General features: G+C 39.5%; 1 protein-coding gene and 1 long non-coding RNA gene across 2 annotated transcripts; both read left to right on the top strand.

Annotated features, from left to right (window-relative positions):
* Positions 1 to 402: 402 nt before the first annotated feature.
* On the top strand, positions 403 to 1,115 carry LOC132267441 (uncharacterized). Its single transcript, XR_009469009.1, has 2 exons — positions 403 to 564; positions 649 to 1,115. It is a non-coding gene; the product is annotated as an uncharacterized LOC132267441 (long non-coding RNA).
* Positions 1,116 to 4,123: 3,008 nt separating this feature from the next.
* LOC132316013 (agamous-like MADS-box protein MADS2) lies at positions 4,124 to 25,146 on the top strand. Its single transcript, XM_059814495.1, has 8 exons — positions 4,124 to 4,308; positions 9,975 to 10,050; positions 10,393 to 10,457; positions 10,608 to 10,707; positions 23,713 to 23,754; positions 23,852 to 23,893; positions 24,507 to 24,649; positions 24,745 to 25,146. The coding sequence occupies exons 1-8, from the start codon at positions 4,124 to 4,126 to the stop codon at positions 24,827 to 24,829; spliced, it is 738 nt and encodes a 245-aa protein (XP_059670478.1). The 3' UTR covers positions 24,830 to 25,146.
* The last annotated feature ends 200 nt before the right edge of the window (positions 25,147 to 25,346 follow it).

The raw sequence follows: 25,346 nt of genomic DNA on the forward strand, positions 1-25,346 counted from the left end.
TACAACTATATTTTCACATTGTGTGATGCACTGTTGTTTCAGAACACTTTGGCTTTCATCATTACCAATTTGTTATCTAATTACTTTTCTGTTCAGCTGTTTCTGGATTCCTGTTCTATTATTCATTTCATTAGATTTGTCTGGATGTTTCATAGCAGTATGTCATGGTAGTTCAAACTTTTTTTTTTTTTTTTTTGGCAGTAAAATATAAAAGAACTTCAAAAAAGTTACTCTGACTCGCCTATTGGCAGTTCCAATAATTTGTTCTCCATTGTAAGGGGAGAAGAGAGAACTGGTCATGTGTGGATGCTTGGCTTCGGGCCTACACCAAGCGATGGTTGGGGGCCCTCTCCAAGTAAAGTTGAACTAACTAATAATGCGAAAAAATCTGATGAGGAGGCACGTGCTGCACGTGTAGAATTGCAGGAGAGCATTTCAAAAATGCAAGCCGAGTATGACAACAAGTTGGAAAATTTACGAGCCAAATATGATAACAAGTTGGAAAATTTACAACAACAAGTGGCTATGCTAATGTAGATGCAACAACAAAATTGTAGTGGACAGGTATATTTATTATTAGTTTTACTCTTTACTAAATATATGTTTACTTATGCCAAGATTTCATGTATTTGTTTTCTTATTTTGAAGGGTTCTGATTCTTTAAATGCTCCTCCTAGAGTATCCCCAAATTCATTTTATAGTCGTGATGCCAATTCAATTAAGGTTATGAACTTTTAATTTCTCTTATATATATGTTAAATTTTCATTTATTATAATGTGTGCGTAATGAATTTATAAAAAATGTAGGGTAATTCAAATCAAATGGGCAACAAGACTTGTTGAAGTTGAAGATGGGGTTGTGGCTGTGCTTTTTGAATTTCCTTCGCTTTGGATGGGTTCTTTTTGAAAAACTTGTACTACATTTGTCAAAAATTCTTAATTCTTTTTGTCTTGACATTTAGTAGCTTTATTTAGACAATTTGGGTGGTATATTGGCAGGTTAACTTGTGGTTGTATTAGTATACATTTTTGCTTTTTGGTTTACATTTATCAGCTTAACTTGTGGTTGTATTAGTAGCCAATTTCGATGGTAATTTTCATATTGGCATGGTTAACTTTGTGGTTGTATTATGTAAAAACAATTTGGATGGTATTTTTATATTAACTTGTGTTATATTGGATAACATTTAGTAGTTGGTAGTTGCAATAGTTGTACTGATATTTTTTCCCAAAAACTATAAAAAATATATATATATATATATAAATTATTTTCCAAAAACTATTAAAATATATATATATATATATATATATATATATATAAAAAATAAAATAAAATAAAATAAAATAAAAAAACACCCCTTTACCAGCGCTCCTTTAAGAAGCGCTGGCATAGGGGGGGGGGGGGGGGGGGAAGAAAAAAAATTAAAAAAAAAAATTAAAATTATTTTTTACCAGCACTTTAGCAAAAAGCGCTGGTAAATACACTCTACCAGCACTTCTGTAGAAAGCGCTGGTAAAGTCTTTTTACCAACGCTTTTCCAAAAAGCGCTGGTAAATACTCTATGCCAGCGCTTTCCGGAAAAGCGCTGGTAAAAGGACTTTACCAGCACTTTTCCGGAAGCGCTGGTAAAGGCCTATCGACACTAGATTTACCAGTGCTTTTTCAAAAGCGCTGGTAATTGAATTACCAGCGCTTTTTTAGACTTTTACCAGCGCTTTTGAGCGCTGGTAAAAGCCAAAACTGTCTTGCTACCAGTTCGCAAATTGGCTACTGCTTCAAGATGGACTTCTGCTACCGGTTCCCAATTTTGCTACCGGTTCAAGAAGGTCAGAAGCCTTTTCGACGTACTTTGGCTACTGGTTCCCATTTCTCCCACCGGTTTAAAGTTGGCAGTGATCAACCTTTTGTGAACCAATGTTTTCTACCGGTTCTAAAGAGGCAGAATAGAAATCTTTGTTTCCTTTAGCCTTTTAAACTCTCTAAGTGTTCTCACTCACTCACATACCTTCCTAAAGCATTGTTCTCATCATCTCAGAGTGCAGTAACCCATGAACACTTGTGCTTCTTCAAATCCGTATCCGATCTTCAATCTTTGAAATTTTGAATAGAAAAATTATAACTCGATCGGACTTATTTTGACAATGAAATTAGCCAATTATAAAATATATCTCACAGTAAATAGTTTCAGTATAGCAGAAAGGAAAAAAAAATACAAATAAAAAGAGAAAGAAAAATAGCCTTCATACTCTTCCCTCACAAACCCGGTAACTCATAAAAAAAAAATAATAATTAAAAAAAAAAAAAGTGTTGGGTTTGGAGGTAAGGCTATTGATTTTACAATTTCAAAACCCTAGGGACATATACTACATATCGAAGCCCTAATTTTATGTGAAAAATTTCTAGTTATGTTCTTTAATCTTGTAAATTGTATGTTATTTGTTTTCCTCTCTTCTCCATTACCAAAATTTTAAATTGAAATATATAACAGATTATAGAGTAGTGAACCATTATCTAAGTCCTAAACGCAAAACCCAACACGTCAAAAAGATGATAAGGTTTTGGATTATTTTTCTTGGAGCGATCGGTAACAGAGCCATATGTAACAAAGCTCTCTCTCCTACGCTAATTGTGGAGACGTTTTAGTTTCCTGGTTTGTGAGGAAAGAGGAAGTAAGCAATCTTTTGTTTCTTATTTTATTTTCCCTTTTAGTTATAAACGTAAGGGAAACTCTTTCTATTTTTTAAAGTGTATGATGTGGCCAGCCACATCAGATTCGGGGACCTTTGGTGTTTAAAGGTAACAAATGTTACTACACATACTTTCGCCACTTATTTATGTTTTTCACCTATTTGATAACAAAAATATGAAACAAAAGACTACTGCTAAACCAACCAGTAGTTTTTGTTTTTCACCTTTTCCATAACAAAAATATGAAACGAAAGACCATTGCTAAACCAATCCTTAATTAGAAATATTACTTATTTATTTACTTTTTTCCTTCTCAAGAAATTCAAATATTCATTTAAATATTCATTTGCCCCTAAAATTATTTAAACCCTAAACTCCTACTTTAGTACTTTAGGAGGTTGATAAAATATCATTCCGTCTATTACTGAATGAGTGAATTTGGTATAATAATAATATGGTGATCTTATAATTATTCATGCGCGTGAAATACTTATACGAACAAATTATCAGTCATTTTATACAATACATCACACGGAACATCACGTGTGAGTCTTTAACTGAAAAAAAAAAAAAAAAAAAAAAAACATCATATGTGAGTGATCACATCATTTACAATATTAGCTTTTACCATATTCAATCCCAGCTAAAATTATTGAGTTGTATCAAATACAACTATTGTAAAGAGCACAAAAAGGAAAAATAAAATTTAATTGCATGATTAATATATGCAGCCACTGAAGTACCGACACGTGGTATACCCATATAAGGATAGTGATGCAGCTCTGAAATTTTTGAAGACAATACAACTGAAATGGAAATAGCAAACAAAAACGACACATCTGCTGCCACTCTCCCACATGGCGCGTCTACACTACTTTCCAAATGCAGTCCCTCCCTGTTCACATCCACAGTCTCTGAAACCCATCAATAAGCACGACACATGGACCCCACCTCCTCAGATCACTTAATTGCAATCAAATCAAAGAGATTTGCTTCCACGCGCACCACACTGCGCGTGGGTCACTGCCTTTACCAATGGGTTAAAAAACATGAAGCTTCAAAGTGGAAAGAACACCAACCCTAGCTTTCATTTCTGGTGTGGGGGTGCAGAAGGGTAATCCCTGAGGGTTCAAATAGAGAATCCAAGGAAGAACAAAGCTAAATACAGAACACCCTCTTTCTCTCTCATCACTTCTCTATCACTTTCTCTCTCTATAAATTCATACACATATACATTTACTTTATGGGGTTTCCAGTTTACACCTTTCTTTCTTGGTTAATTTGAGTACTCTCTTGCAGAAAGAAAATAAAACTGGTAGCTAAAAGAAGAAGAAGAAAAAGGGTACTGTAGTTATAATAATATATATAGATATATATCTATATTTAGTTAAATATAAATCATATTATATAGAAGTAGAGATAGAAGAGGAAATTATGGGAAGAGGAAGAGTAGAGCTGAAGAGGATAGAGAACAAAATAAACAGACAGGTGACATTTGCAAAGAGGAGGAATGGGTTGCTCAAGAAAGCCTATGAGCTCTCTGTTCTTTGTGAAGCTGAGGTTGCTCTCATCATCTTCTCCAACCGTGGCAAGCTCTATGAGTTCTGCAGCAGCTCCAAGTATATACTCTATCTCTCTATATATATAAATTTGTGTTTGTGTGTATAAGATCTGTAATTGACCTTGCTTTCTCTTGTTGGGTGCTTGGATTTATATGTTTTGTCATCAAGATTTCTCTTTTATGGGATTTTTGGTGCAATTCACATTGAAATAATAAACTTTATTTTCTTTTTTATGATTATTTCTGTACGATAATAACAACTAAGCCTTTTCTCAATTATTTGGGGATGATTATCTCTTATATTTTAATTTTAAAGTAAGTTTTTTATTTTTGTAATTTGGTATTGTAAAGGTTGTGTCTTGATCTGCTCACATCTGTGACTGATTCTTGCAATGAAGGTCTTCTTCGATGTTTCGCTTTGATTAATTTCGATTTCTTTAACAATTGCACATATTTGAGGTTTGCAAATCATCCGAGAGTTCAAAGAGGCTAGCGGTGAGTTGATTCTTCATTAGCAAAAAAAGAGATATGTATATATATATATATATTGTTTTTTAACCCTTCTGTTGCAGATCTTTCACTACCACTATATATATGACACACACCCAACAAATATGTATATAGTATTTGTATTTTTATACATACATAAATATATATACGGTACTAGCTTTTAATTCTTCCATGCATATGTATCTCTCTAATTCCTTTCTTTGTTTTGTATGCAATTTGAAATTAATATAGGGTTTCTATTAGAAGTCTTCATATATGTAGCTAATGATCTTTGATTTTGATTTTTTTTTTTTTTTCTCAAATGGTAACCGAGCTCAAACCCCTCCCCCTCCTCTCTCAGGATAGAAAGGTTATACCGCTAGGTCATTATACCGCTAGGTCTTTGAAATGAATTTTGCTGTGGATAGTTTATATGTTTAAGGGGGTTTAGGTGGAAAGAGAAGATTGTCCCTTTGATTCCATACCTGTGAATTTGTTAAAATCCTGAGATGACTAATTGAATACAATTTTTCTTTTTGTGGGCAGAACATCAATATCTGATGCAATGGCCAGATAGAGAAAGTTCTTTTTCAGTTTACTATTGTTTTGGAACCTAAAATATTTCACAGGTTTCAATGAAGCATGCTACTGCAGTATTTAAGTGATTGATTTAAATTGTGTCCTTTTTCACTTTAAGTAATATTGTTATTTTATTTGGAATTTATTGTTATTTTATTTCAGTTTACAGGATCTGATAAGCATTATAAATTCTTTGTTCTTTATGCTTTAAATGTGTAATTAGTAGGAATTTGTTAAAGTGCAATATTACCTGCTATGAAGACTGAAGTACTTCAAATTAATGTTATACGTTATTGATTTGACCTTTTAACACTAAAATAATCTTCACTTATTCCTTTTATTCTCACTTAATTAAGATCTGGTTTTGACAATCTTACTTCAAGATCATCACTTGTCATTAATACGTTTTGTTCTAACAATCCTCTCTACAATCAAATTTTTCAAAAAGATTGTCACCTGATATATATATATATATATATATATATATATATATATGTCAAAATAGAAGGTATAGAAAAAGCTGCTACAAAAGAAGCCTTGGCACCCCTTTGAAATTCCATGCACATAGAAAATTAATCTAATTGAAATTTGTCTAATTATAATAATTACAAAAGAAAATATTCCTAGTATATATAACATATAACAATATTTCAACGTTCTTAATTTGAAACATTTTCAAGATTCCTTGAGGAGATCGATTGTAAAAAATAAATAAATAGATATTGTGCTTGGTTTTGTTTTTTGAAAACTGAAAATACAAAAACTGTATAAAAATTTACTCGGTTGACAGTTTCAAAGAAATATTTTTTTTCGAAACTCAGTTGAATTCGAAAAGAAGCCTTGTTTCATAGAATTATGCTTTATAGTTTTTTTTTTTTTTTAGTTAAAGGGTAAGCTTGTATAAATGAAGAAAAATGTACAAGAGGGACCTATAAGATAGGAAACAACAAGATGCACAACAGCTGCAGAGACCCAGCGAAAAACAAGTGATAGGAATCCAGACCTAGCAAGCAAAATACAAAAAAGGCTACAGACTCAGCCTTCTGCAATTATGCTTTATAGTACAAGAGGGAACTATAATTATGCTTTATAGTTCTCTAAGAACATAATATGAAAATAGTTTTCTATTTTCTAAATCCTCAAGAACTATATTTGAGTGATAAACGAAGCAGGTACGTAATGTTTTACCAATTTTTCAATGAAGCAACCTAGAATCGATATGTAAATTTATTATTATTTTTTTTTCTTTCAAATAAGTTATAGAAGTATAGTTATCTGTCGGTCTATTTGTTAACCATCTCTCCAGGATTGTGAAAGATGCAGTTGGTTGCACACTTGAAATGTGTAATGAATTATTTGAAGAGTAATGTCATCCTGGGATTTGTGAAAAGTCAAATGAGCATTTTAATGAATCTTTTAATTCACTGGTTAAATAAGGAGATCAAGATCATGGGGATACGGGGCAGCGCCAGAAGGAAATTTTTTTAGTGGCAACTTGCGTTGGTCACGATCGAAGTGGCATCGATCGTAGTTGTGTTAACTTCGAATTTAGTAGGCAATGTCATGCACATAATATATTAGATGCACTTTTTTATTTAGCCCATTCTGTCTTGATTCTATGATTCTTATCATCTCCAATTTTTCTTTCATTATGAATAATTGAATCTAAATAACGAAAATATTCACTTTTTTTATATTTCTTGGTTCTCAATCTTTACTACAGCTTTATTTATATTTCTAAATTTACTAAAGTTATACTCCACAAGTTCAAATTTATTTCTACTTATCTTAAACTATTTTAATTCTAGAGTTTCCTCCCAACCTCTAATTTCCGCGTTGACTCCTTCTCTAGTCTCAACGATTAGAACATGTGTGTCTATATATATACACACACACTACGTATATGTTTAATGGAATCTCACAAGTCAAATGAAGTTCTTAATAGTCTGAAGTGCCACAAATTCTTAAGCGGTTGTATGACTTGTGCTATTAATATTTTCTTTTGAGCTTTTCAAATGACCATTTGGTCGAACAAGCAATTAGAAAACCTGAAAAAGTTTGTTCCGCGATTAGTGATTTTCTGGTTTTTTATTATTATTATTATTATTATTATTATTATTTTGGTAAATAAAAACAAGGATGGTTGTTGTTTTTTTTGGATGGGTAATTACCCTTGATTCATTTGTCTAGGGTTTGAAATAATATAATTACTTGAAAACTGAAAGGTAAGCTGAATGAAAAAGGAAAGAGGAATAATAAGGAAGAGAACTGGGGGACTGGTGTTAAAAAAAAATATATATATATATATATATATATATATATATTATTTTTCTTTTTTGGTAAGGAAAGCAAGTTGTAGTAAGGTAGAAAAATATACAAACAAGCTCCAGTGAGGAAGGGAGCAGCAAGGACTATCACAGTAAAACAATTACAAGAAGTAATAGAGCATTAGCATCTAGGACAGCAGACCGGCATAGAGGTTTGAGTGGCAGTAAAGGAACAGCTGGGAACTTCGATCTCTAGTTCCCAATGCCTAGCTGGTCTGGAGGCTTCCATGGTGGTCTGATAGTGGAGCTTGGGGAGATGCCAGCGTGCTGCGAGTGATCTAGCTGCTCTGCTGTCCTTAAAAGATCATGTGTGAAGTCTTAGTTGTGGTAGTAATGGAGTGAATGAGGGACTGAGGAGAGGAAGAATAGCATGGATGCTTGTTGCCAAGAAGAGAGTATTAGAAAGGTGAAAGACTGGGTGGATCCAAGAAGAAGATGCCCATGAGAGCATAGAAAGCTAGGTGGAAGGAGTGAATTGGAATTTGTAAAGCAATTGAAAGTGATTCCATATGGAGGAGGTAAATAGGCATTGAAAGAAGGAAAATGATTTTTAGGTTAATTTGATGAGTTTTGATTGGTCGAATATGCAAAATAAAAGGAAGTGGGATTTCTACTTTAGAAATGACCAATAAAAAATTTAAGAAGTATCACTACTCTAGAAAGAATAAGTTAGAAATCAAAAATTATAAGTATCACTACTCTAGAAAGAATAAGTGAGAATGAGATTCCAAGTGAGAGAGAGAGAGTTTACAAACCTTTGGGATCATTAGTTGGGCTAAACATCTGGGATCATTAATTATTTCTAGGTACTAAGGTATTATTCAGTGGTCTAGTTAGTAGACCGCCCAGCTCCTCCAGCGGGTGTGCTCGTGTTCTAATCTCCCTCATTTTAATTTGTCAGGATAAAAAAGTAAATAAAAAATAAAAAATTTGTAAGTACCCAAGATAGTATAATCTTCAGAAACGAAATATCACTGGAATTGTAGTTGATTTAACAAAATAGAAAAAGAAAAAAGAAAAACTCAGAAACCCTAAGAGCCATTTGTTTAATGGCTCATATGTTTTTCCGAATTACAGTTCCTCTTTGTGAGCCATGAGCTTGTTCCCTCCATTTAAACTGTTGATTTTGGTTAATGCCCCTTTTTGCCTTGTTCCCTTTGGGCCCTTGGAGGTGTTTTCCCCTCTTGTACGGAGTTCTTTCTCATCCCTAGTAAATTTTATTTACCCAAAAAAACAAATAAGAGCCATTATTCAGAATTCAACTTCAGTACTTCGTTCTCTCCAATGAATGCCACCAAAGGCTTTATTTCCAATGATGATTTCGAGTAGTGAAATGATATGAATTATCTTGAATGGTATCGTTTTATGACCTTTTATGAGTTCAACAGGTAAATTGAATTAGCTTGGTTGTGTTTACTATACCTTGATATGATCTAGCTGTGATAAATCTTTGAAAGCAAGGGTTAGGAGACTAGTTTATTGCTTAAATGGCTCTCTTGGTTACTTATCAAAAAAAATTGCTCTCTTGATTAAGCTTTATGCATTTTCCCATTAATTTAGAGATATATGAACCTGACATTCATACCAACTTTTTATTCAGTTCAGGTACAAATGCGTACATATATACATTCTTTAATCAAATTCTTGGAGTGGCCAAACCAAGATTTGTCACTAGAAGAAACTCAGAATTTATAATAGCAAGAAGTGAAAGTCCCATGAAAATTGTAATTGTTTATATTAGAAAAACCTCATTTAGACCTTAAAATGTTTGACTCAGTAAGTTCAAGCATGTTTCACCATATGCAAGACCCTAAACAGTGTGCCTCCTAGGAGCTTAGCACTAATATTATGCCAAAATGCACCATTGATGAAACAATTCGAGGAAGCCCTTTTGCAGCCCTTACTATTATCATTTCTAGAACTTATTTTTGTTCATATTGACTTGAAAGTTTGCGTGATTATCAAATCGAATACAGTATGATCCCTTTAAAAAAAATGCATTGTTCATGTGCGTGGATCCCCTCAATCCCAAAATCATCTCCTTCCCTTCATATAATTGGCCATAATAGTCTTGTTTCATTACTAGAGAACTAGTACGTACCATTGAAGCAATGCAGTTTCTACTAGCTACATGCCGGCTGTATTTCAAATTATGTTGCTTGTTACAGGATTGGAATTACTGAAGAATCCAAATATGGAATCACTCCGCAATCAATTAGAAGAAAACAAACACAAATAGCAAAGAATAGTATACATATAATGAAACAATCTCCTTATTCTATGTTCATATTCAGCTATACTAATCCACTTTTTTTCATTACTGTCTCAGCATGCTCAAAACACTTGAAAGGTACCAAAAATGCAGTTATGGTACAATCGAAGTCAGCCGCTCAGCTGAGGCCGAGGTAACTTTATTTTCTGTTTTGCCTTTAATTTCGTCACAGGGTTATAACGCCATCAATTAGCACAAAAATACAAGAAGCTTTTAGGTTCATTATCTGCTTGTTGGATAGTACTGATCAATAGAGAAAAAAAAAAGGGTCATTACCCAGTGTGATTTTCGTCAATCGAGAGTATTGGGAAGACAAACGCAATATAAACGAATCCTTTAGAATGATTTGAACCTGAACCAAGTGACTGCTCTCAGGATTCAAACTTATATTCTCATGCTTTTCATAGTTTGTTTCAATTATGTTCATTCTGTTTTCATGACTTTTAACATATTTATCTATTGTCCTGTCCTATAGCAAAGCAGCTACAGAGAGTACTTAGCACTGAAAGAGAAATATGAGTCGCTCCAACAATATCAAAGGTAATTAGTCTTCAGGACAAGTACCAAGTAATGTCAAATGTCGATATGGTCTTGAGTAGTTGAGTTCCTTATCTAGTTGAGGCACTAGATTATATGCCTAAATCTTATTAATTGCTATATTCATGGAACTTTGAATTCTTAAAACTGTAGACACCTTCTGGGAGAAGACTTGGGCCCGCTGAACATAAAGGACCTTGAACAACTTGAGCATCAGCTGGACTCATCCTTGAAGCAGATTAGGTCTACAAAGGTAATCAATCTTTTATTTCATCGAGTGCCTTCACTGTCTTTAAAGGAAAATGTTCCATTAATATTAGATTATAAATTTATAATGGACGAAAATGGTGGTTAAACTCAAATCTTTCATTCTTTTTAATGTCAAAATGCTGAAAATGGAAAAATCTCGAGGGTGGGAAGAAAATTGTGAGAAAGTTGATATGGTAAATCAGAAATGGTGCATTTCACGAGGTTAAATATATAATGAGGCCATGCAAACAAGGAAAATATATGCATGTGTGTGTATCAATCTTCCCCTGTTGCGAAAATTAACAGTAAAAGAAAACACAAATTCAAGCATATACAAGCATTTACGTAGTTCGTCCAAACTTGGGCTATTCTACATGGCAAGCTGAAATTTCACTATAATGAATAGCTGAAGATGCAAGAAACTCCTTCTATTCTTTCTCTCTCTAGAATTCTTACACCTCAACCCGAAAAAGATCCCTCTCCTCTTCATTCCAACTCCTATTTATAGATACTTACAAGATATTTACAAGATATTTACTAATTGCTGGACCTGGGCCTATTCCTCTGTAAGCCCTGGTCACCCTTGATGGGCTTACTCCCGCTCGGCCCATATGGCAGTGTCTTTCTATGGGCTGACCCAGCTGTTCGGACTGAAGGTTGTGTTTTGCGAGTCGGACCTGGCCCATGTCATCTGGGGCCTCCTCAACTGCCCCCATAATTGCCCCTTATTTAATAAGGGGTAATTATTGATGGCGTCTCATCATGACGCTGACGGCTCGAGATAACCACGTGGGGGAGCGAACGGTCAGATCCAGAATCAATGTTCCGGGGCTCGAGGGATTTCTTGCCTTCCCGACGCTTCGGCCCTCGGGCCCCCTTGCCTTTATAATGCTCTAGAATTCCACTTCACTTCCCTTTACCGTCTCCATCATCAGCCAAATCTCCCTCTTTCTAGAACTGTGCTAAGCCTTTTCCGGTGAAATCCTTCGAGAGTCATTCTCCCAGCGATCTTGCAGTCCTCCGAGGTTAGTTTCGTTCTTTTTACTTTCGGCAGGCTTCCATTTTCCCTCTTTTAGATTCTTCTAGCACTTCCACCATGGTTGTAGATCTGGGTGTTCTTCGTATGAGACTTAGACTTCCTGACAACATCGAAGTTAGGGTTTGCCCCCAAGACGTTAATATTACGACCGGCGCCGGCCTCCTGCCCGGCGAAGTCTTATTCACGAACCTTCAACTGAATGTTGTTAGGTTCCCTCTGCACCCTTTCTTTAGTTATATGTTCAATAGATTGGGGATATCCCCTCTGCAGGTCAACCCCAACTTCTTTAGGATCATATCTGTTATGCTCTTATTGATGCGTGACAGAAATCTGGACCTTGACCTCATAGACCTCCTTCTGTGCTATAAGGTCAGTAAGATCCGTACTAACGAGCCCTTCTACCACCTCTACCCGTTCGAGAAGATGTCCATATGCACTGACACAATAAAATCTGAAAAGGGTTGGAGGGATAGCATAGTGGGCATTAGTGGGGCTTGGTCTTCGCCGGCTGCAGAGGATTACCCAATCCCGAGCGCCTTTGGTGTCTGCTCTGTCTCCTCCTATAAAAAATTCAAATCCCATAAACATGACTGCCCCTGTGAAACATGCGTTCCTCGTTTTTGCACTTACTTATGCCGCTCCTTGGGAATACCTTGTGATGACTTGAGCTATAGTGTTTGCAGGGATAGGAGTAACTACTTGAAGAGATACGTTCTGAACGATATTCCTTCCTGCTCAGATCTCCTCACTTCAGACAACCTCTTTGCGCTCTCATCACTCGGCTACAATATGAGCAGACTGCAGATTCCCTCTTTTGGCAGGAGGAAAAATACTCCCCCAGCCACTCCTGCTACTGGGGCGACCTCCTCTCCAGCGTCGGCTTCTTCTTCAGCCACCATATCTGACACTGTCCCGAGCGCAGTGGCTACTAACCCTGTTGCCAGCGCCCCTGCTGCCAACCAGAACGCGCCCTCCCCAGCTACCATAGCTCCTGCTGCTGCGGGGGGCGGTCGGGACAAAGAGCGAGGCAAAAGGCCTCATCCTGACAGTGAAATCGATCCTGAGGAGGAGCCTCTCATTAGAAGGACCCGAGTCTCTGGGCCGGGTACTCTCTTGCACCGAGCGATCAGAGCTCCTTCTCCCTCTGGGCCTCCTGCAGCTGGTGGCTCTGCTTCTGCTTCAGGCCCCCCTTCTATCCCCAGCTTACCGCCATGGGCCCCTCGGTACACCTGAACGGATGGGACGTTCGTGAAACCGAACGAGACCATGCTGAAGGATGGCCAGACCGCTATGGCCTACTACAGGAGCATGTGGACTCCGAAGGACATTGAGGCGGCAAAGGGCCTTTCCCAGAAGGACGTGTTCAGTCGCTTTCCCCAATCTGCTATGGAGGTGACTTTTATTTTCTAACTCATGAATTCTCTTATATTACTTGGTCTTGCCTCCGCCCGTTCTGACTATTGGTTTAACCGTTCTTATTGTGCACCTATGCAGACATTGTTCGGGATGATGGCCATGCAGAAGCAGGTGGAGATGGGGAACGCCAGGGCCCGAAAGTATTCTGACAGCCTGGAGGTGGCTAATAAAGAAAACGACCTCCTTGCCATGAAGAATACCGAGGTGCTGGTTCGGCTTGACAAAGCCGAGCAAGAGAGAGATGTCCTGAAAAAGGAGAATGATTCCCTTCAGGATGAGAAGGACGCCCTTCAGCTTGAGAAGAGCGTCTGGCAGACTGAGCAGGAATCACTCAGAGAAGAGAAGGCAGAACTCCAACGCCTTCTAGCTGATGAACAGTCTGCTCGGATGGCTTTTGAAAAAAGAGCTCTGGACGAGCGTACCGCTCTGATCGACGCTATCAGCAGAGTGGGTGGTGGGATGCTGGCCCTTCACGCTCGGTTCTCCAGGGTCGGTGCTCTTCGGTATGCTCAAGGATTCCGGGAAGGTTTCGCCGACCGGGTTCCGGATGAGGGACAGACCAGCTCCACTCCGGATGAGGTAGACAAGGATCTGGGGATCGAACCTCTGGGGGTCTATGTCGACCCAGAACCCACCGAAGCGGAACGTATATTTGATGAGTGCCAGGACATCGCATCCTCAAGGATCATCACAGCTCCTCCTACCGCTCTGCCACTGACCGCTCCCCAATCGTCAACCGTGGCTCCCTCTGTAGCCACTGCTGACGCTGAACCCCAGCCGAACGACTCAGTTATTCACCTGGATTCCCCACCTCATGAAGGTGAGGCGGCTGATGGGGCCGAGGAGGCGAGTCGGCAAGACCAGGATGCTGTTGGTACTGAGGCGTCTAGCTAGGGCTCCTTCGAATTCTTTCAGTTCATATCTTCTTGTAATGATGGACATCTCTCTTTTGTAAACTAAATGTTCAATATTAATGAAATGGCCGAACTCTTTTTCTCTATGTGTTGTGCTCTGTTCAACTTATCTTCAGTACATACATATCTTTTCTCTCTTTTTCTTTTTATATTAGCTTCGCTGTGTGTTTGTACGGCAAGTGCCTGGCGCTCGGCTAGAATGCCACTTGCCACTTGGCTTTAAATTTTTAGCAAGTGTCTGGCGTTCGGCTTATAGTGCCAGCTGCCACTTATCTTGCTTAAGTGCCTGGCGCTCGGCCAGAATGCCACTTGCCACTTGGCTTTAAATTTTTAGCAAGTGTCTGGCGTTCGGCTTATAGTGCCAGCTGCCACTTATCTTGCTTAAGTGCCTGGCGCTCGGCTAGAATGCCACTTGCCACTTGGCTTTAAATTTTTAGCAAGTGTCTGGCGTTCGGCTTATAGTGCCAGCTGCCACTTATCTTGCTTAAGTGCCTGGCGCTCGGCTAGAATGCCACTTGCCACTTGGCTTTAAATTTTTAGCAAGTGTCTGGCGTTTGGCTTATAGTGCCAGCTGCCACTTATCTTGCTTAAGTGCCTGGTGCTCAGCTAGAATGCCACTTGCCACTTGGCTTTAAATTTTTAGCAAGTGTCTGGCGTTCGGCTTATAGTGCCAGCTGCCACTTATCTTGCTTAAGTGCCTGGCGCTCGGCTAGAATGCCACTTGCCACTTGGCTTTAAATTTTTAGCAAGTGTCTGGCGTTCGGCTTATAGTGCCAGCTGCCACTTATCTTGCTTAAGTGCCTGGCGCTCGGCTAGAATGCCACTTGCCACTTGTCTTTAAATTTTTATAGTAGACCATTGGAAAAGAAAATTCTTTTTTTTGTAAATTCCAGTAACTTGCTCATTCATACGTATTTGATTGACAACAAATAACATCCAATTAAAGCCAGAACTTAGCTTCTATTGGTAGTACCTCTTCAGAGACGTGGCGTTCCAGGGCTTGCTGACCAACTTTCCCGCCATGGTTTCCAACGTATATGCCCCTTTGCCAATGACTTCTGCAATTCTGTATGGGCCTTCCCAGGGTGGCATCATTTTTTTGACCATCCCCACCTTTCTTTTCAGAACCAGATCGCCCGGGGCAAAATCCCTGTGTTTTACTCTCTTATTGTGACTATTCGCCAGCACTTGCTGATACGATGCTAGCCTTATAGCCGCTGCGTCCCTCCTTTCGTCTATCATGTCGAGGTTCAATCTTAACATCTTGTCGTTCTGATCTCGACTCCATGCTAAGCTTCTGATAGTGGGGACTAAATGCTCAACCGGTATAACTGCTTCGGTACCATACGCCATTGCGAACGGGCTCTCCCCAGTCGGCCGCCTTGGGGTGGTTCTGTAAGCCCATAGAACGTTCGGGAGTTCATCCAACCACTTCCCCTTATGATCTTCCAGCTTCTTCTTAATGCAGGCGAAAATGGTTCTGTTTGTGATTTCTGCTTGTCCGTTAGCCTGAGGATGACTTACTGCAGCCAACTTCTGGTTGATTCCATACTCCTCCAGCAGCTTTCTTACTTGCCTGCTGTCGAGGTTTGTGCCATTGTCCATGACTATTGTTCTGGGAACACCGAAGCGGCAGATAATGTTGTTCCAGATAAATCGTCTCACCTGAGTCTGAGTCACGCTAGGATACGGTTCTGCCTCCACCCATTTAGTGAAATAATCCGTGGCCAGTAACACATACTTGTTCTGAGCTCTTGCAGTTGGCAGAGGACCGACCACATCCATCCCCCATTGCGCGAAAGGCCACGGCGAGGCCATTACGTGCAATTCCTCAGGTGGTTGGTGGATCATTGGTCCATATCGTTGGCACTTATCGCACCTTCGAGAGAACTCCTCCGCATCTCTTGACATGTTTGGCCAGAAATACCCTTGTGTCATTGCTTTATGCGCTAACGATCTTCCCCCAGAATGATTGCCACACACACCCTCATGAATAGCTCGCAATACCTGCTGCGACTCCGCGGGGGTGACACATTTCAAGTAGGGGCCAGAATAGGACCTTCTGTACAGCTGGTTCCGCACGATGGCGTACTTGGCAGCATTCTTTTTGAGTTTCCTAGCTTCATCCCTTTGCATAGGCAAAACGCCATCTCGAATATAGGTAATGATTGGGTCAATCCAACTCGGTTCATACGGTATGACGTTGACTTGCCAAGGGTCCGAGTCCATCGGTTCTTCGAAAATGGACGGCTGGGTCACTATTCCCACTGGAATCACCCTCGCCAATGTTTCACCGCAACTCGAAGCACTGCATGCTAAACGGTCTGCATCTGCATTCTGTTCCCTCGGCAACTGTATGAATTCAATCTTTGCAAAGTCCTTGGCTCTACGCAGAACGGCAGAACGATATGCCCCCATCATGTCATCCTTGGTTGCGTACTCACCATTTACCTGCCGAACAATCAGCTGCGAGTCACTATACACTGTCAAACTTTTGATCTGTAGCTCTCTGGCCAACTTTAATCCATTTAGCAACGCCTCGTATTCCGCTTCATTATTGGTGGCTCGGAACTCAAGTCTGAGTGCTTGGCTCAAGGAAGTACCCTCTGGGGTTTGCAGTTTGATCCCAATCCCAGCCCCCATCTGGTTAGAGGAGCCATCCACAAAAAGTTTCCAAGAGCCGCTTCTAAGGTCCTCTTCCGTATCTTCGGCATCACATTCTAGTAGGAAATCGGCCACCGCTTGCCCTTTAATAGCTGTTCTCGGCTCATACGTTATGTCAAATGAACTCAACTCTATGGCCCACTTTGTCATTCTGCCCGAGAGCTCTGGCTTGTGCATGAGCGTTCTGATTGGGAAAGTTGTTAGAACAGCTATGGGGTGGGATTCAAAATAATGCCTTAACTTTCTTTTTGCATTTACAAGTGCAAGTACCACCCGTTCGGCCTTTGAGTATCTTTTTTCTGCCTCCATCAGTGTTTTGCTTACATAAAATACCGGGTATTGCACCCCTTCCTTACAACGAATCAGAACGGCACTCGTCGCGACACCAGATACTCCAAGATATAGAAATAACTTTTCTTCCGGTTCTGGGGCTGACAGGACTGGTGGATTCTGCATATATTGCTTCAAATGAGTCAATGCCTGTCGTTGCTCATCCCCCCAGACCTGCCTTCCATGGCTCCGAATCGTGTCAAAGAATGGTTTGCAGTGGTCTGACAACTTTGAAATAAATCGACTTAATGCAGCTATTCGTCCTGTTAGGGCTTGCACCTCTCTGATCGTCTTTGGCTCGGCATTCTTAATCAAAGCCTCTGCTTGAGCGGGGCTAACTTCGATGCCCCTGCGGTTGACCACGTGTCCCAGAAACTGCCCGGAACTCACACCGAACGAGCACTTGGTCGGATTGAGCCTCATCCCATATCGCTTTAGTACATCAAATACCTCTTGCAGATGCTTCAGATGATCATCCTTTTTCCTACTCTTTACCACCATATCATCAATATAGGCTTCGACAATCTTACCCATTTGATTCTTAAAAACTTTGCTAACAAGTCGTTGATAAGTTGCTCCCGCATTCTTTAATCCAAAAGGCATAACTTTGTAGCAGTATGTTCCTCGCTCGGTGACAAAAGAAGTTTTTTCTTCATCTGCGGGGTCCATAAGAATCTGATTATAACCTGAATATGCGTCCAGAAAGGTTAAACGCTCATACCCAGTGGTGGCATCCACCATTTGATCAATCTTAGGCAACGGGAAGCTGTCCTTCGGACAGGCTTTGTTCAAATTGGTGAAATCAATGCATACTCGCCATTTCCCATTTTTCTTCTGCACCACAACGACGTTGGACAACCACTCAGGGTAGTGCACCTCTCTGATAAATCCCGCATCAAGCAGCCTATCGACTTCTTCTGTTATGATCTGATTACGTTCTGGAGCAAATCTTCGCTGCTTCTGTTTCACTGGTTTGAAATTAGGATTGACATTCAGGGAATGACAGGATACGGAAGGACTAATTCCAGGCATGTCGAGGTGACTCCATGCAAATACGTCGACATTGTGGGACAAGAAATCCACTAGCTCTTGCTGCTCTTCTCTGGTCAGTCTTATACCCACTCTGGTAGTTCGTTCTGGCCTGGACTGATCGATCTGCACATCCAGAAGGGGCTCCTCGGTCAAGTCGGCTGACTCCTCCACCCTATTCTGCTCGAGTGGAGGTTCCTGTAATTGCTATCTGGGGCTTGTCGACCGGACGGGCGCCTTTCCTTTCCCAGCATGCTTTAGTGTGACGGAATAACACTCTTTGGCTGCGACCTGATCCCCCCGAATGTCTATCACTTTATCTCCATCGAGCCCGAGGCACCTCATGACCTGATGCAGAGTTGAGGGTACACCTCGGACTCTGTGAATCCATCCTCTTCCCATCAGGAGATTATACGAGGGGTGAATTTCCACAACCACAAAAGTTTCCATAAGAGCTCGCTCTGCAGCTTGAACTTCTACTTCCACCATCCCGACGGGTTCCACCCTCTTCCCATCGAACCCTAATAAGGGATTTCCGGTGGGCTTGAGCCTCTCTGGTTTAATGTCGAGCCTGTCAAATGTGTCCCTCGGCATAACATTCGCACTGCTCCCAGGATCGATCAGAACTCTACGCACCAAGCAATCTGCCACTGTCAAACTGACTACCAACGGGTCGTCATGAGGCAGTTGAACACGCTGCAGGTCTGTCCAGTCGAACTTTATCTGCATTGACGGGCTCTGCTGGTGTAGAGTGGTCACATTGCCGACCCTTTTCTTCATCTGCGCCTGCCGCAGGCGCACCCGTAGCAGCTCATCTGACTCTTCACTAGGCTCGGGTCGACCATGGATAGCATTGATTATACGAACTGGTTGCGAATTGTGGGAGCTTTGTTTATGACTCCTTTTTATTTGTTCCACTGGTCGATTCTGCTCCATCGCCGAGCCTTGAACATAACTCGCAAACTCCCCTCTAGCTATCAACATCTCCACTTGCCTCCTCAGGTTCCTGCATTCGTTAGTCTGATGTCCGAAATCAGAATGAAAAGCACAATGTTTAGTTTGATCCCTCTGTTCGAGGGGTTGTCTAATTGGCAGTGGTGGATGAAACTTGTCCTTGTTCTCCTGATACAACCTCGCCAGAGTGACCTTCAGCGGAGTAATCAACTCTTCCTCCCTGGACCTTTTTTCGGCCTTCCAAGTGGTCTGACGTTGCGGCTGAGCCTGCTTCTGCCTGATCTTTGCCTTGGACTTTTCCTCGGTCGACACAAGCGACGTTGTCCGAGCATTAGCTGCCTCCTCTTCTTCGAGGCGCACAAAGCCATCGGCTCTCTCATTGAGTTCATCCATGGTAGCTGGCGTATTCACTACCAGACTGGTGTGAAACGGAGTTCCGCGTGTCATGGCTAACTTGAAGGCTTGAACTGCCGTAGAAGGATGGCATTCGATTACCATACTCTTAGTGAGATTAAACCTGGTAAGAAAGGCCTGGAGCCGTTCATCCTTGTGTTGCCGCATCGTGAACAGGCTCGAGATGTCCTTCGGCGGGCGTTTGTTCCCATAGTACTGGCTTATGAACCGATCACACAGGTCCCTAAAACTGCCAATGGAGCTCCTAGGCAAGTTTTTGAACCAGCTGAGCGCCGGTCCGGCCAGGCTTGTAGGGAAACATTTGCACATTAAAGAGTCGTTTTCCGTATTCAGGGCCATTTTCAACTGGATATGATACACATGATCGATCGGATCGGTTGTTCCGTCAAACAGAATAAAGACTGGCATAGCAAACTTCCTTGGATGCGGCGCATTCAAGATCTCGTCGGTGAATGGTGAATCCACCGTCCGAGCTGCGGATCGGAGAGCTTCATTCTCTCTCTGGAGTCCAGCGGTAGCTCTGTGAGTTATGGTTCTGCCCTCCGAACCGTGATGAGTGACAGTAACCATGGAGGGCCGGTAAGACGGATCGAACGACCGTTCCTCTATGAACTCTCTCTGCCAAGGCGACGCTACTCGACGGCGATCTACCTCCATCACTTCCTCTCGGTCAAACCTTTCCCGCTGCGGATCAACGTGAGTCGATCCTTCGTGATCTTCAACTCGACGAACATTTGGCGGCAAATTGTCCATCATCCTTTCATCACGGTGGTGAGCTGACTGATTGTTCTCGTTCTGATCGCCTTGATGCGCGATACTAGATGGAACACCTCCTTCTCCGACCGGAAGCGGATGCGAAACTGCAGGTATTTGCCGATGCTGCAGTCCAGCTTTCAATTCTGCATTTTCTTTTCTGAGAGCTTCAATCAAGTTCATCAACTCTTCAAGCTTTGTTTGCTGGACAGCCTCAATCGGATTGGAGCTTTCACCTATCATTATTCCCGAACGGAGTAAAGGCATTAATCTCAAGTTCGCAAGTAGATCTGAGCTTCGTGAGTAGGAATTTTTAGATCTGGCTTCTAATTCTCCGAATTATGCTCACTGTTTACAAGATCTGAATTGTCTGAACTCTAAATCCGTCAGATCCTGCCACAATCGAGCAACTCGTGGTTGCGTAGATCTGAAGTCACTCCTGCCAAAGCTTCAAGAATCGTAATTCCTCCAGAGTAGGTCACAATCGCTCAGATCTGGATTCAAATCCGCAAGATCGAGTCTCGATCAACCGAATTGGTTTGAATCCATTCGATACTCCTCATTGATCAACCAAACTTTCATGCGTTTCCCACAGATGGCGCCAATTGAAGATGCAAGAAACTCCTTCTATTCTTTCTCTCTCTAGAATTCTTACACCTCAACCCGAAAAAGATCCCTCTCCTCTTCATTCCAACTCCTATTTATAGATACTTACAAGATATTTACAAGATATTTACTAATTGCTGGACCTGGGCCTATTCCTCTGTAAGCCCTGGTCACCCTTGATGGGCTTACTCCCGCTCGGCCCATATGGCAGTGTCTTTCTATGGGCTGACCCAGCTGTTCGGACTGAAGGTTGTGTTTTGCGAGTCGGACCTGGCCCATGTCATCCGGGGCCTCCTCAATAGCAAAACAAAATTAGAGAGTTTAAAATGAATAACCACTGCCCCAACTATACTGCAATGGAATTAGGGTTACATAAAAAGTGTGAAATTCTAAAACACTTCCAAAAATTCAGGTAAGGTGTAGAATATTATCAGGCTTCGGACTTCCTATCACCCTCCAACATCTAGTATAAGCGAGAGTGCAAGACATAACTGGAAGATCCACTTATTTAGCTACAGATGCCTATATATATATATTTGACTTTCATAAAATATACGAATAATTCAATGCATGTTGTTATTTATTTATTTATTTCCCGGAAATGAAAGTAAACACCCACATCCACACCTACAAATGCCCTTTGTGTGGCTCAAAGTCTCAACCTCTCCCTATGGACAGAAGGGATCATACCACCTGCGCTAGAGACCCAGTGGTGATTCAGTGTACATATATCTTACTTGCAAAAGCAGCAAAATAGAATGCGCCCCTTCTATATTCTCCTATGTCATGTCTTTTTTATGAATATTAGATTCTGGAATTTTATGTTAACTTGGTCACTAATTCAGTGTGGAAAATCAGCTTGCACTCCTAAAAATAGATATAGATATTGATACCATCTTGCTTAATTAGATCAATTATATTGCAGGTATTAGTTACAAAACTATACATCCCTCCTGATGCTAATTTCTTCTGTAAAGGAGATTGGCATCATTCTAATATGTTGTTATTGTTCTTGCATGATAGTGAAAAAAATTCATTTAAGGAACAACTCAGTTAATTTGGCTTTTTTATTGAAGTGTCTGTGTATCTATTGGAATTATCTAATTACTTTCCAGTAGTTTGCCACTTAGCATTCCAACCTTAACACCGGTCAATCATGTGATTTCAATAGAGACAAAGTATCTGCTACAAATAACTGGGAACTAAAACCTCACAATCTTCTTACTGTAGAAAATCTAATCTGAGAACTGCTTCATTAAGCATCTTGTTGCGCCTTGGATGGATAATCAATGTGGTATAAACTTTTAAAATATGGTGTAGATCAATTTGGTAAAATGAAATGAAGAATGATCTTGATTTTGAAATAGGATTTCCTTGCAGTGTTATATGCAAATTATGAATTATCATCATTTATTGACAGTTCATTTAAATGGATCATTAAATACCCTAGCTATTTTGGGACCATGATGAAGTTTATAAGATCTTTTCTTTCCTTAGAATAATTGTTCATATCGACCATATATATGCATATACATATATTTATACAGTTTACAAATGAGGATTCCCTCTCTTGTGAGAGCACCATGGTCCCCTTCCTGTGAAGATTTTATTGGCATGAATACATATTATCAGGGGGAAAAAAATTTAATGTTCTTTCATGCGTGTTGCAAGTTTATATCAGGGAAAAAACATTAAATGTTCAAATTTGTTCATTTATATGGTTTAAGGGTTTGATGGTGGGTTTTACATTAATTTGCATTTTGATTTATATACGCTGTGGATTGTAGTAAGGAAGGCATTGATTGATACCACTTTGTACGAAGCTAATTATGAAAGAAGGAGAATTAGTGAATAACACTTCAACTTTTTAATATAATCTCAAAAAATAAAATTTACAAAAGAATTCTAGAAGGATAGGGGGCAGCTATGTTTAGACTTGGTTTTCTCATCTTCTAACAAATTGATTTATGTTTTTCACAATCTCTTGAAGTTCTCAACATATTTTTGGTTTAATCTTCCAACATTGGCTTTTGGAAGAAATTATTAGATTATCTTAGAACATTTGGTTCAGCCCAATCAAAACTCTCCCACTAAGAAAAGTGGATCCGAAAGGTTAAATAAGATATTATAAATAAATAAATAAAACCCGAACATATATTTTGAGAAAAATGTTTTGCAAGCCCAATACTAGCCGAGAGCATCCCAACCACGGAAGCATCCCATGGTTGGGAGAAATAATTTATTGCTCGGTTCGTATTAATGACATGGTATTACCAATTGACTAAATACTGACGCATAGTCTGACTCACTAAATGACTTATGTGACAAGATATAATTGATTGATGACAAGAATGACATAGTATAAATGGTGCAGGAAGTCTTTCTTGTTGGTTGGGATGCCCAGCACTTCGGTTGAAGCTTTGGGCTTATTTAGCATTACTCTTATTTTGATTGGACGGTATTGGTTTGTGGTGAAAGACCATTTAATAATTTCTTGGCTTTCACATAGATCGCATTTATAGTTTACTGTCATTTGGTACAACAGGAGGGGCACTTGGTCTATGAACTATGAAGACAGTCTAGAAGATAGTTTATGACACTGTCTGTGTTTCTGGTTGATCATTCAACAACTGTATTGATTTTTTTTTACTTTTGTTATACAGTAGCAGCTTTATCTTTTGTGTGTGTTTATCCTATGTTTCTGATTTGAGAGAGCGATATATAGAGAGAGAGATCAGTGTACTGTATCGTATTCCCTCTTTAAATGTTGGTCTTTGGAACCTGTTCAAATTCCAATATTACTTTTGAAAGTTCTTATCTTTTTAGGAGAGCTTTGCTGTAATAGTACTTTTAGGAGACACTGCTGACTATGATTTCGACCTCTTTGCAGACCCAATTTATGCTTGATCAGCTTTCTGATTTTCAAACCAAGGTACCTCACCTGCATTTGGAATAAAATTTCTTGTAAATCAACTTATATATATATATGCTTCCATTATTTGACATAAATTACTATTGTTCAAATACAGGAAAGGATGTGGGTTGAGGCCAACAGGGCATTAGAGAGGAAGGTACTAATCTAATGCAAAATTGACAGATTATGTGTAAAGTTAATATGCCTAAGTTTGATTTACTGCAAGCTTTGCATGTTACTTGATTTAGCTTGAATAACATGTTTTCCCCTGTATAATACATATTTTATCTTATTGTTGGCGAAAATTGCTAAGTTTTTCATTAGTTAGGATTCTCTACAGTGCACTGCAGCATGCTGTATGAGTTTTCAATGCAATCAAATCTAATTGGAAGTAATGTGTTGAAACATGATTACAATACATTAGTCAGTATTTCAACACCATTACTTTCAGCTTCAAATAATGTGTTGAAACACGATTTATTTGTATTGAAAACGTACAACACAGCCATATTAGGAAATCCGCTATAACAGAGGTTCGAGGTGCATTTTCATGTATTTTCGGAGGTTGTTAAACTATATGCATTTTAGATGTCCACAATCTGACAAGGGGACTGTTCATAGATTTTCCTCACCTTTGTTTATAGATTTTTTTAGATTAAATATGTGCCCTTCAACAATTTTACCTATTCTTTCTTCTTGTATCTTTTGAGCCCAATACCCCCTTTCCATTCTACAATAAATTTTACATATAATCTGCTGGTGTTTGGCAGCTGGATGAAATGTATGCAGAAAACCACCACATGCAACCACCATGGGCAGGTGGTGATCAACACAATCCCTTTGCCCACCACCAGCATGCTCAATCGCAGGGGTTCTTCCAGCCTCACGACTGTGATCCCACTTTGCAAATAGGGTAAGCTTTTACATTTCAATCCATATTTTATACTCTAAATGTTGGTTCAATGGCTTATTTAAACATGCTCCAAACATTTTTTTTTTCGTATACAGGTATAATACTGTAGGTACAAGCCAAATTACAGCTGCAACTCATGCCCAAAATGTGAGCGGATTAATCCCCGGGTGGATGCTCTGAATTGCTCTCAGAAAATTATCTACCAGGTAAATGGATTTTGGTGGGTGATGATATGTAAATGGATTGGCTTACCATATGTATCCTATAATAAGAGGAAAAACAGCAGTGACTGATTTTCAGACCACTATGTAACCATTGGACATGGCTTTTAAGACCTTATAGTACTTTTAATTTGGTGAATGTTGAGAGACCTGATTTCTCTCTTCATTTGAGAACAATTTGACATAAGGTTGTTTGACCATTTGAAAACATGCAATGTATTTTAATTTGGTGACTGTAATATATATATATATATATATATATAGTGTTGTTTGTAAGATTGTTGACCTTATTCTCTCATAAGTGTTGATTTTCTACTGCTTATATAACACATAATGTCTACTAATTAAAATATGCTTTCACATAATATTTGATTTTGAATGATCATAGGACTAGTTTTGATGAAATATCAACTCTGTATAAATATGTAAAAGTCAAAGTAGTATTGATTGACTGAGCTTTGATGTTTGAATTGGAT

This window comes from Cornus florida, unplaced genomic scaffold (assembly GCF_030987335.1).
Source record: "Cornus florida cultivar Cherokee Brave unplaced genomic scaffold, ASM3098733v1 CherokeeBrave_3.0.0_Hap2_Chr07, whole genome shotgun sequence".
NCBI lineage: Eukaryota > Viridiplantae > Streptophyta > Magnoliopsida > Cornales > Cornaceae > Cornus > Cornus florida.

Excerpts from the sequence above, each read along its gene's own strand:
- LOC132316013 (XM_059814495.1), top strand. The coding sequence starts at position 4,124 with ATGGGAAGAGGAAGAGTAGAGCTGAAGAGGATAGAGAACAAAATAAAC. Across the intron at positions 10,708-23,712 it reads AGCAGATTAGGTCTACAAAG|ACCCAATTTATGCTTGATCA; the intron begins GTAATCAATCTT and ends ACCTCTTTGCAG. Across the intron at positions 23,894-24,506 it reads ACAGGGCATTAGAGAGGAAG|CTGGATGAAATGTATGCAGA; the intron begins GTACTAATCTAA and ends GGTGTTTGGCAG.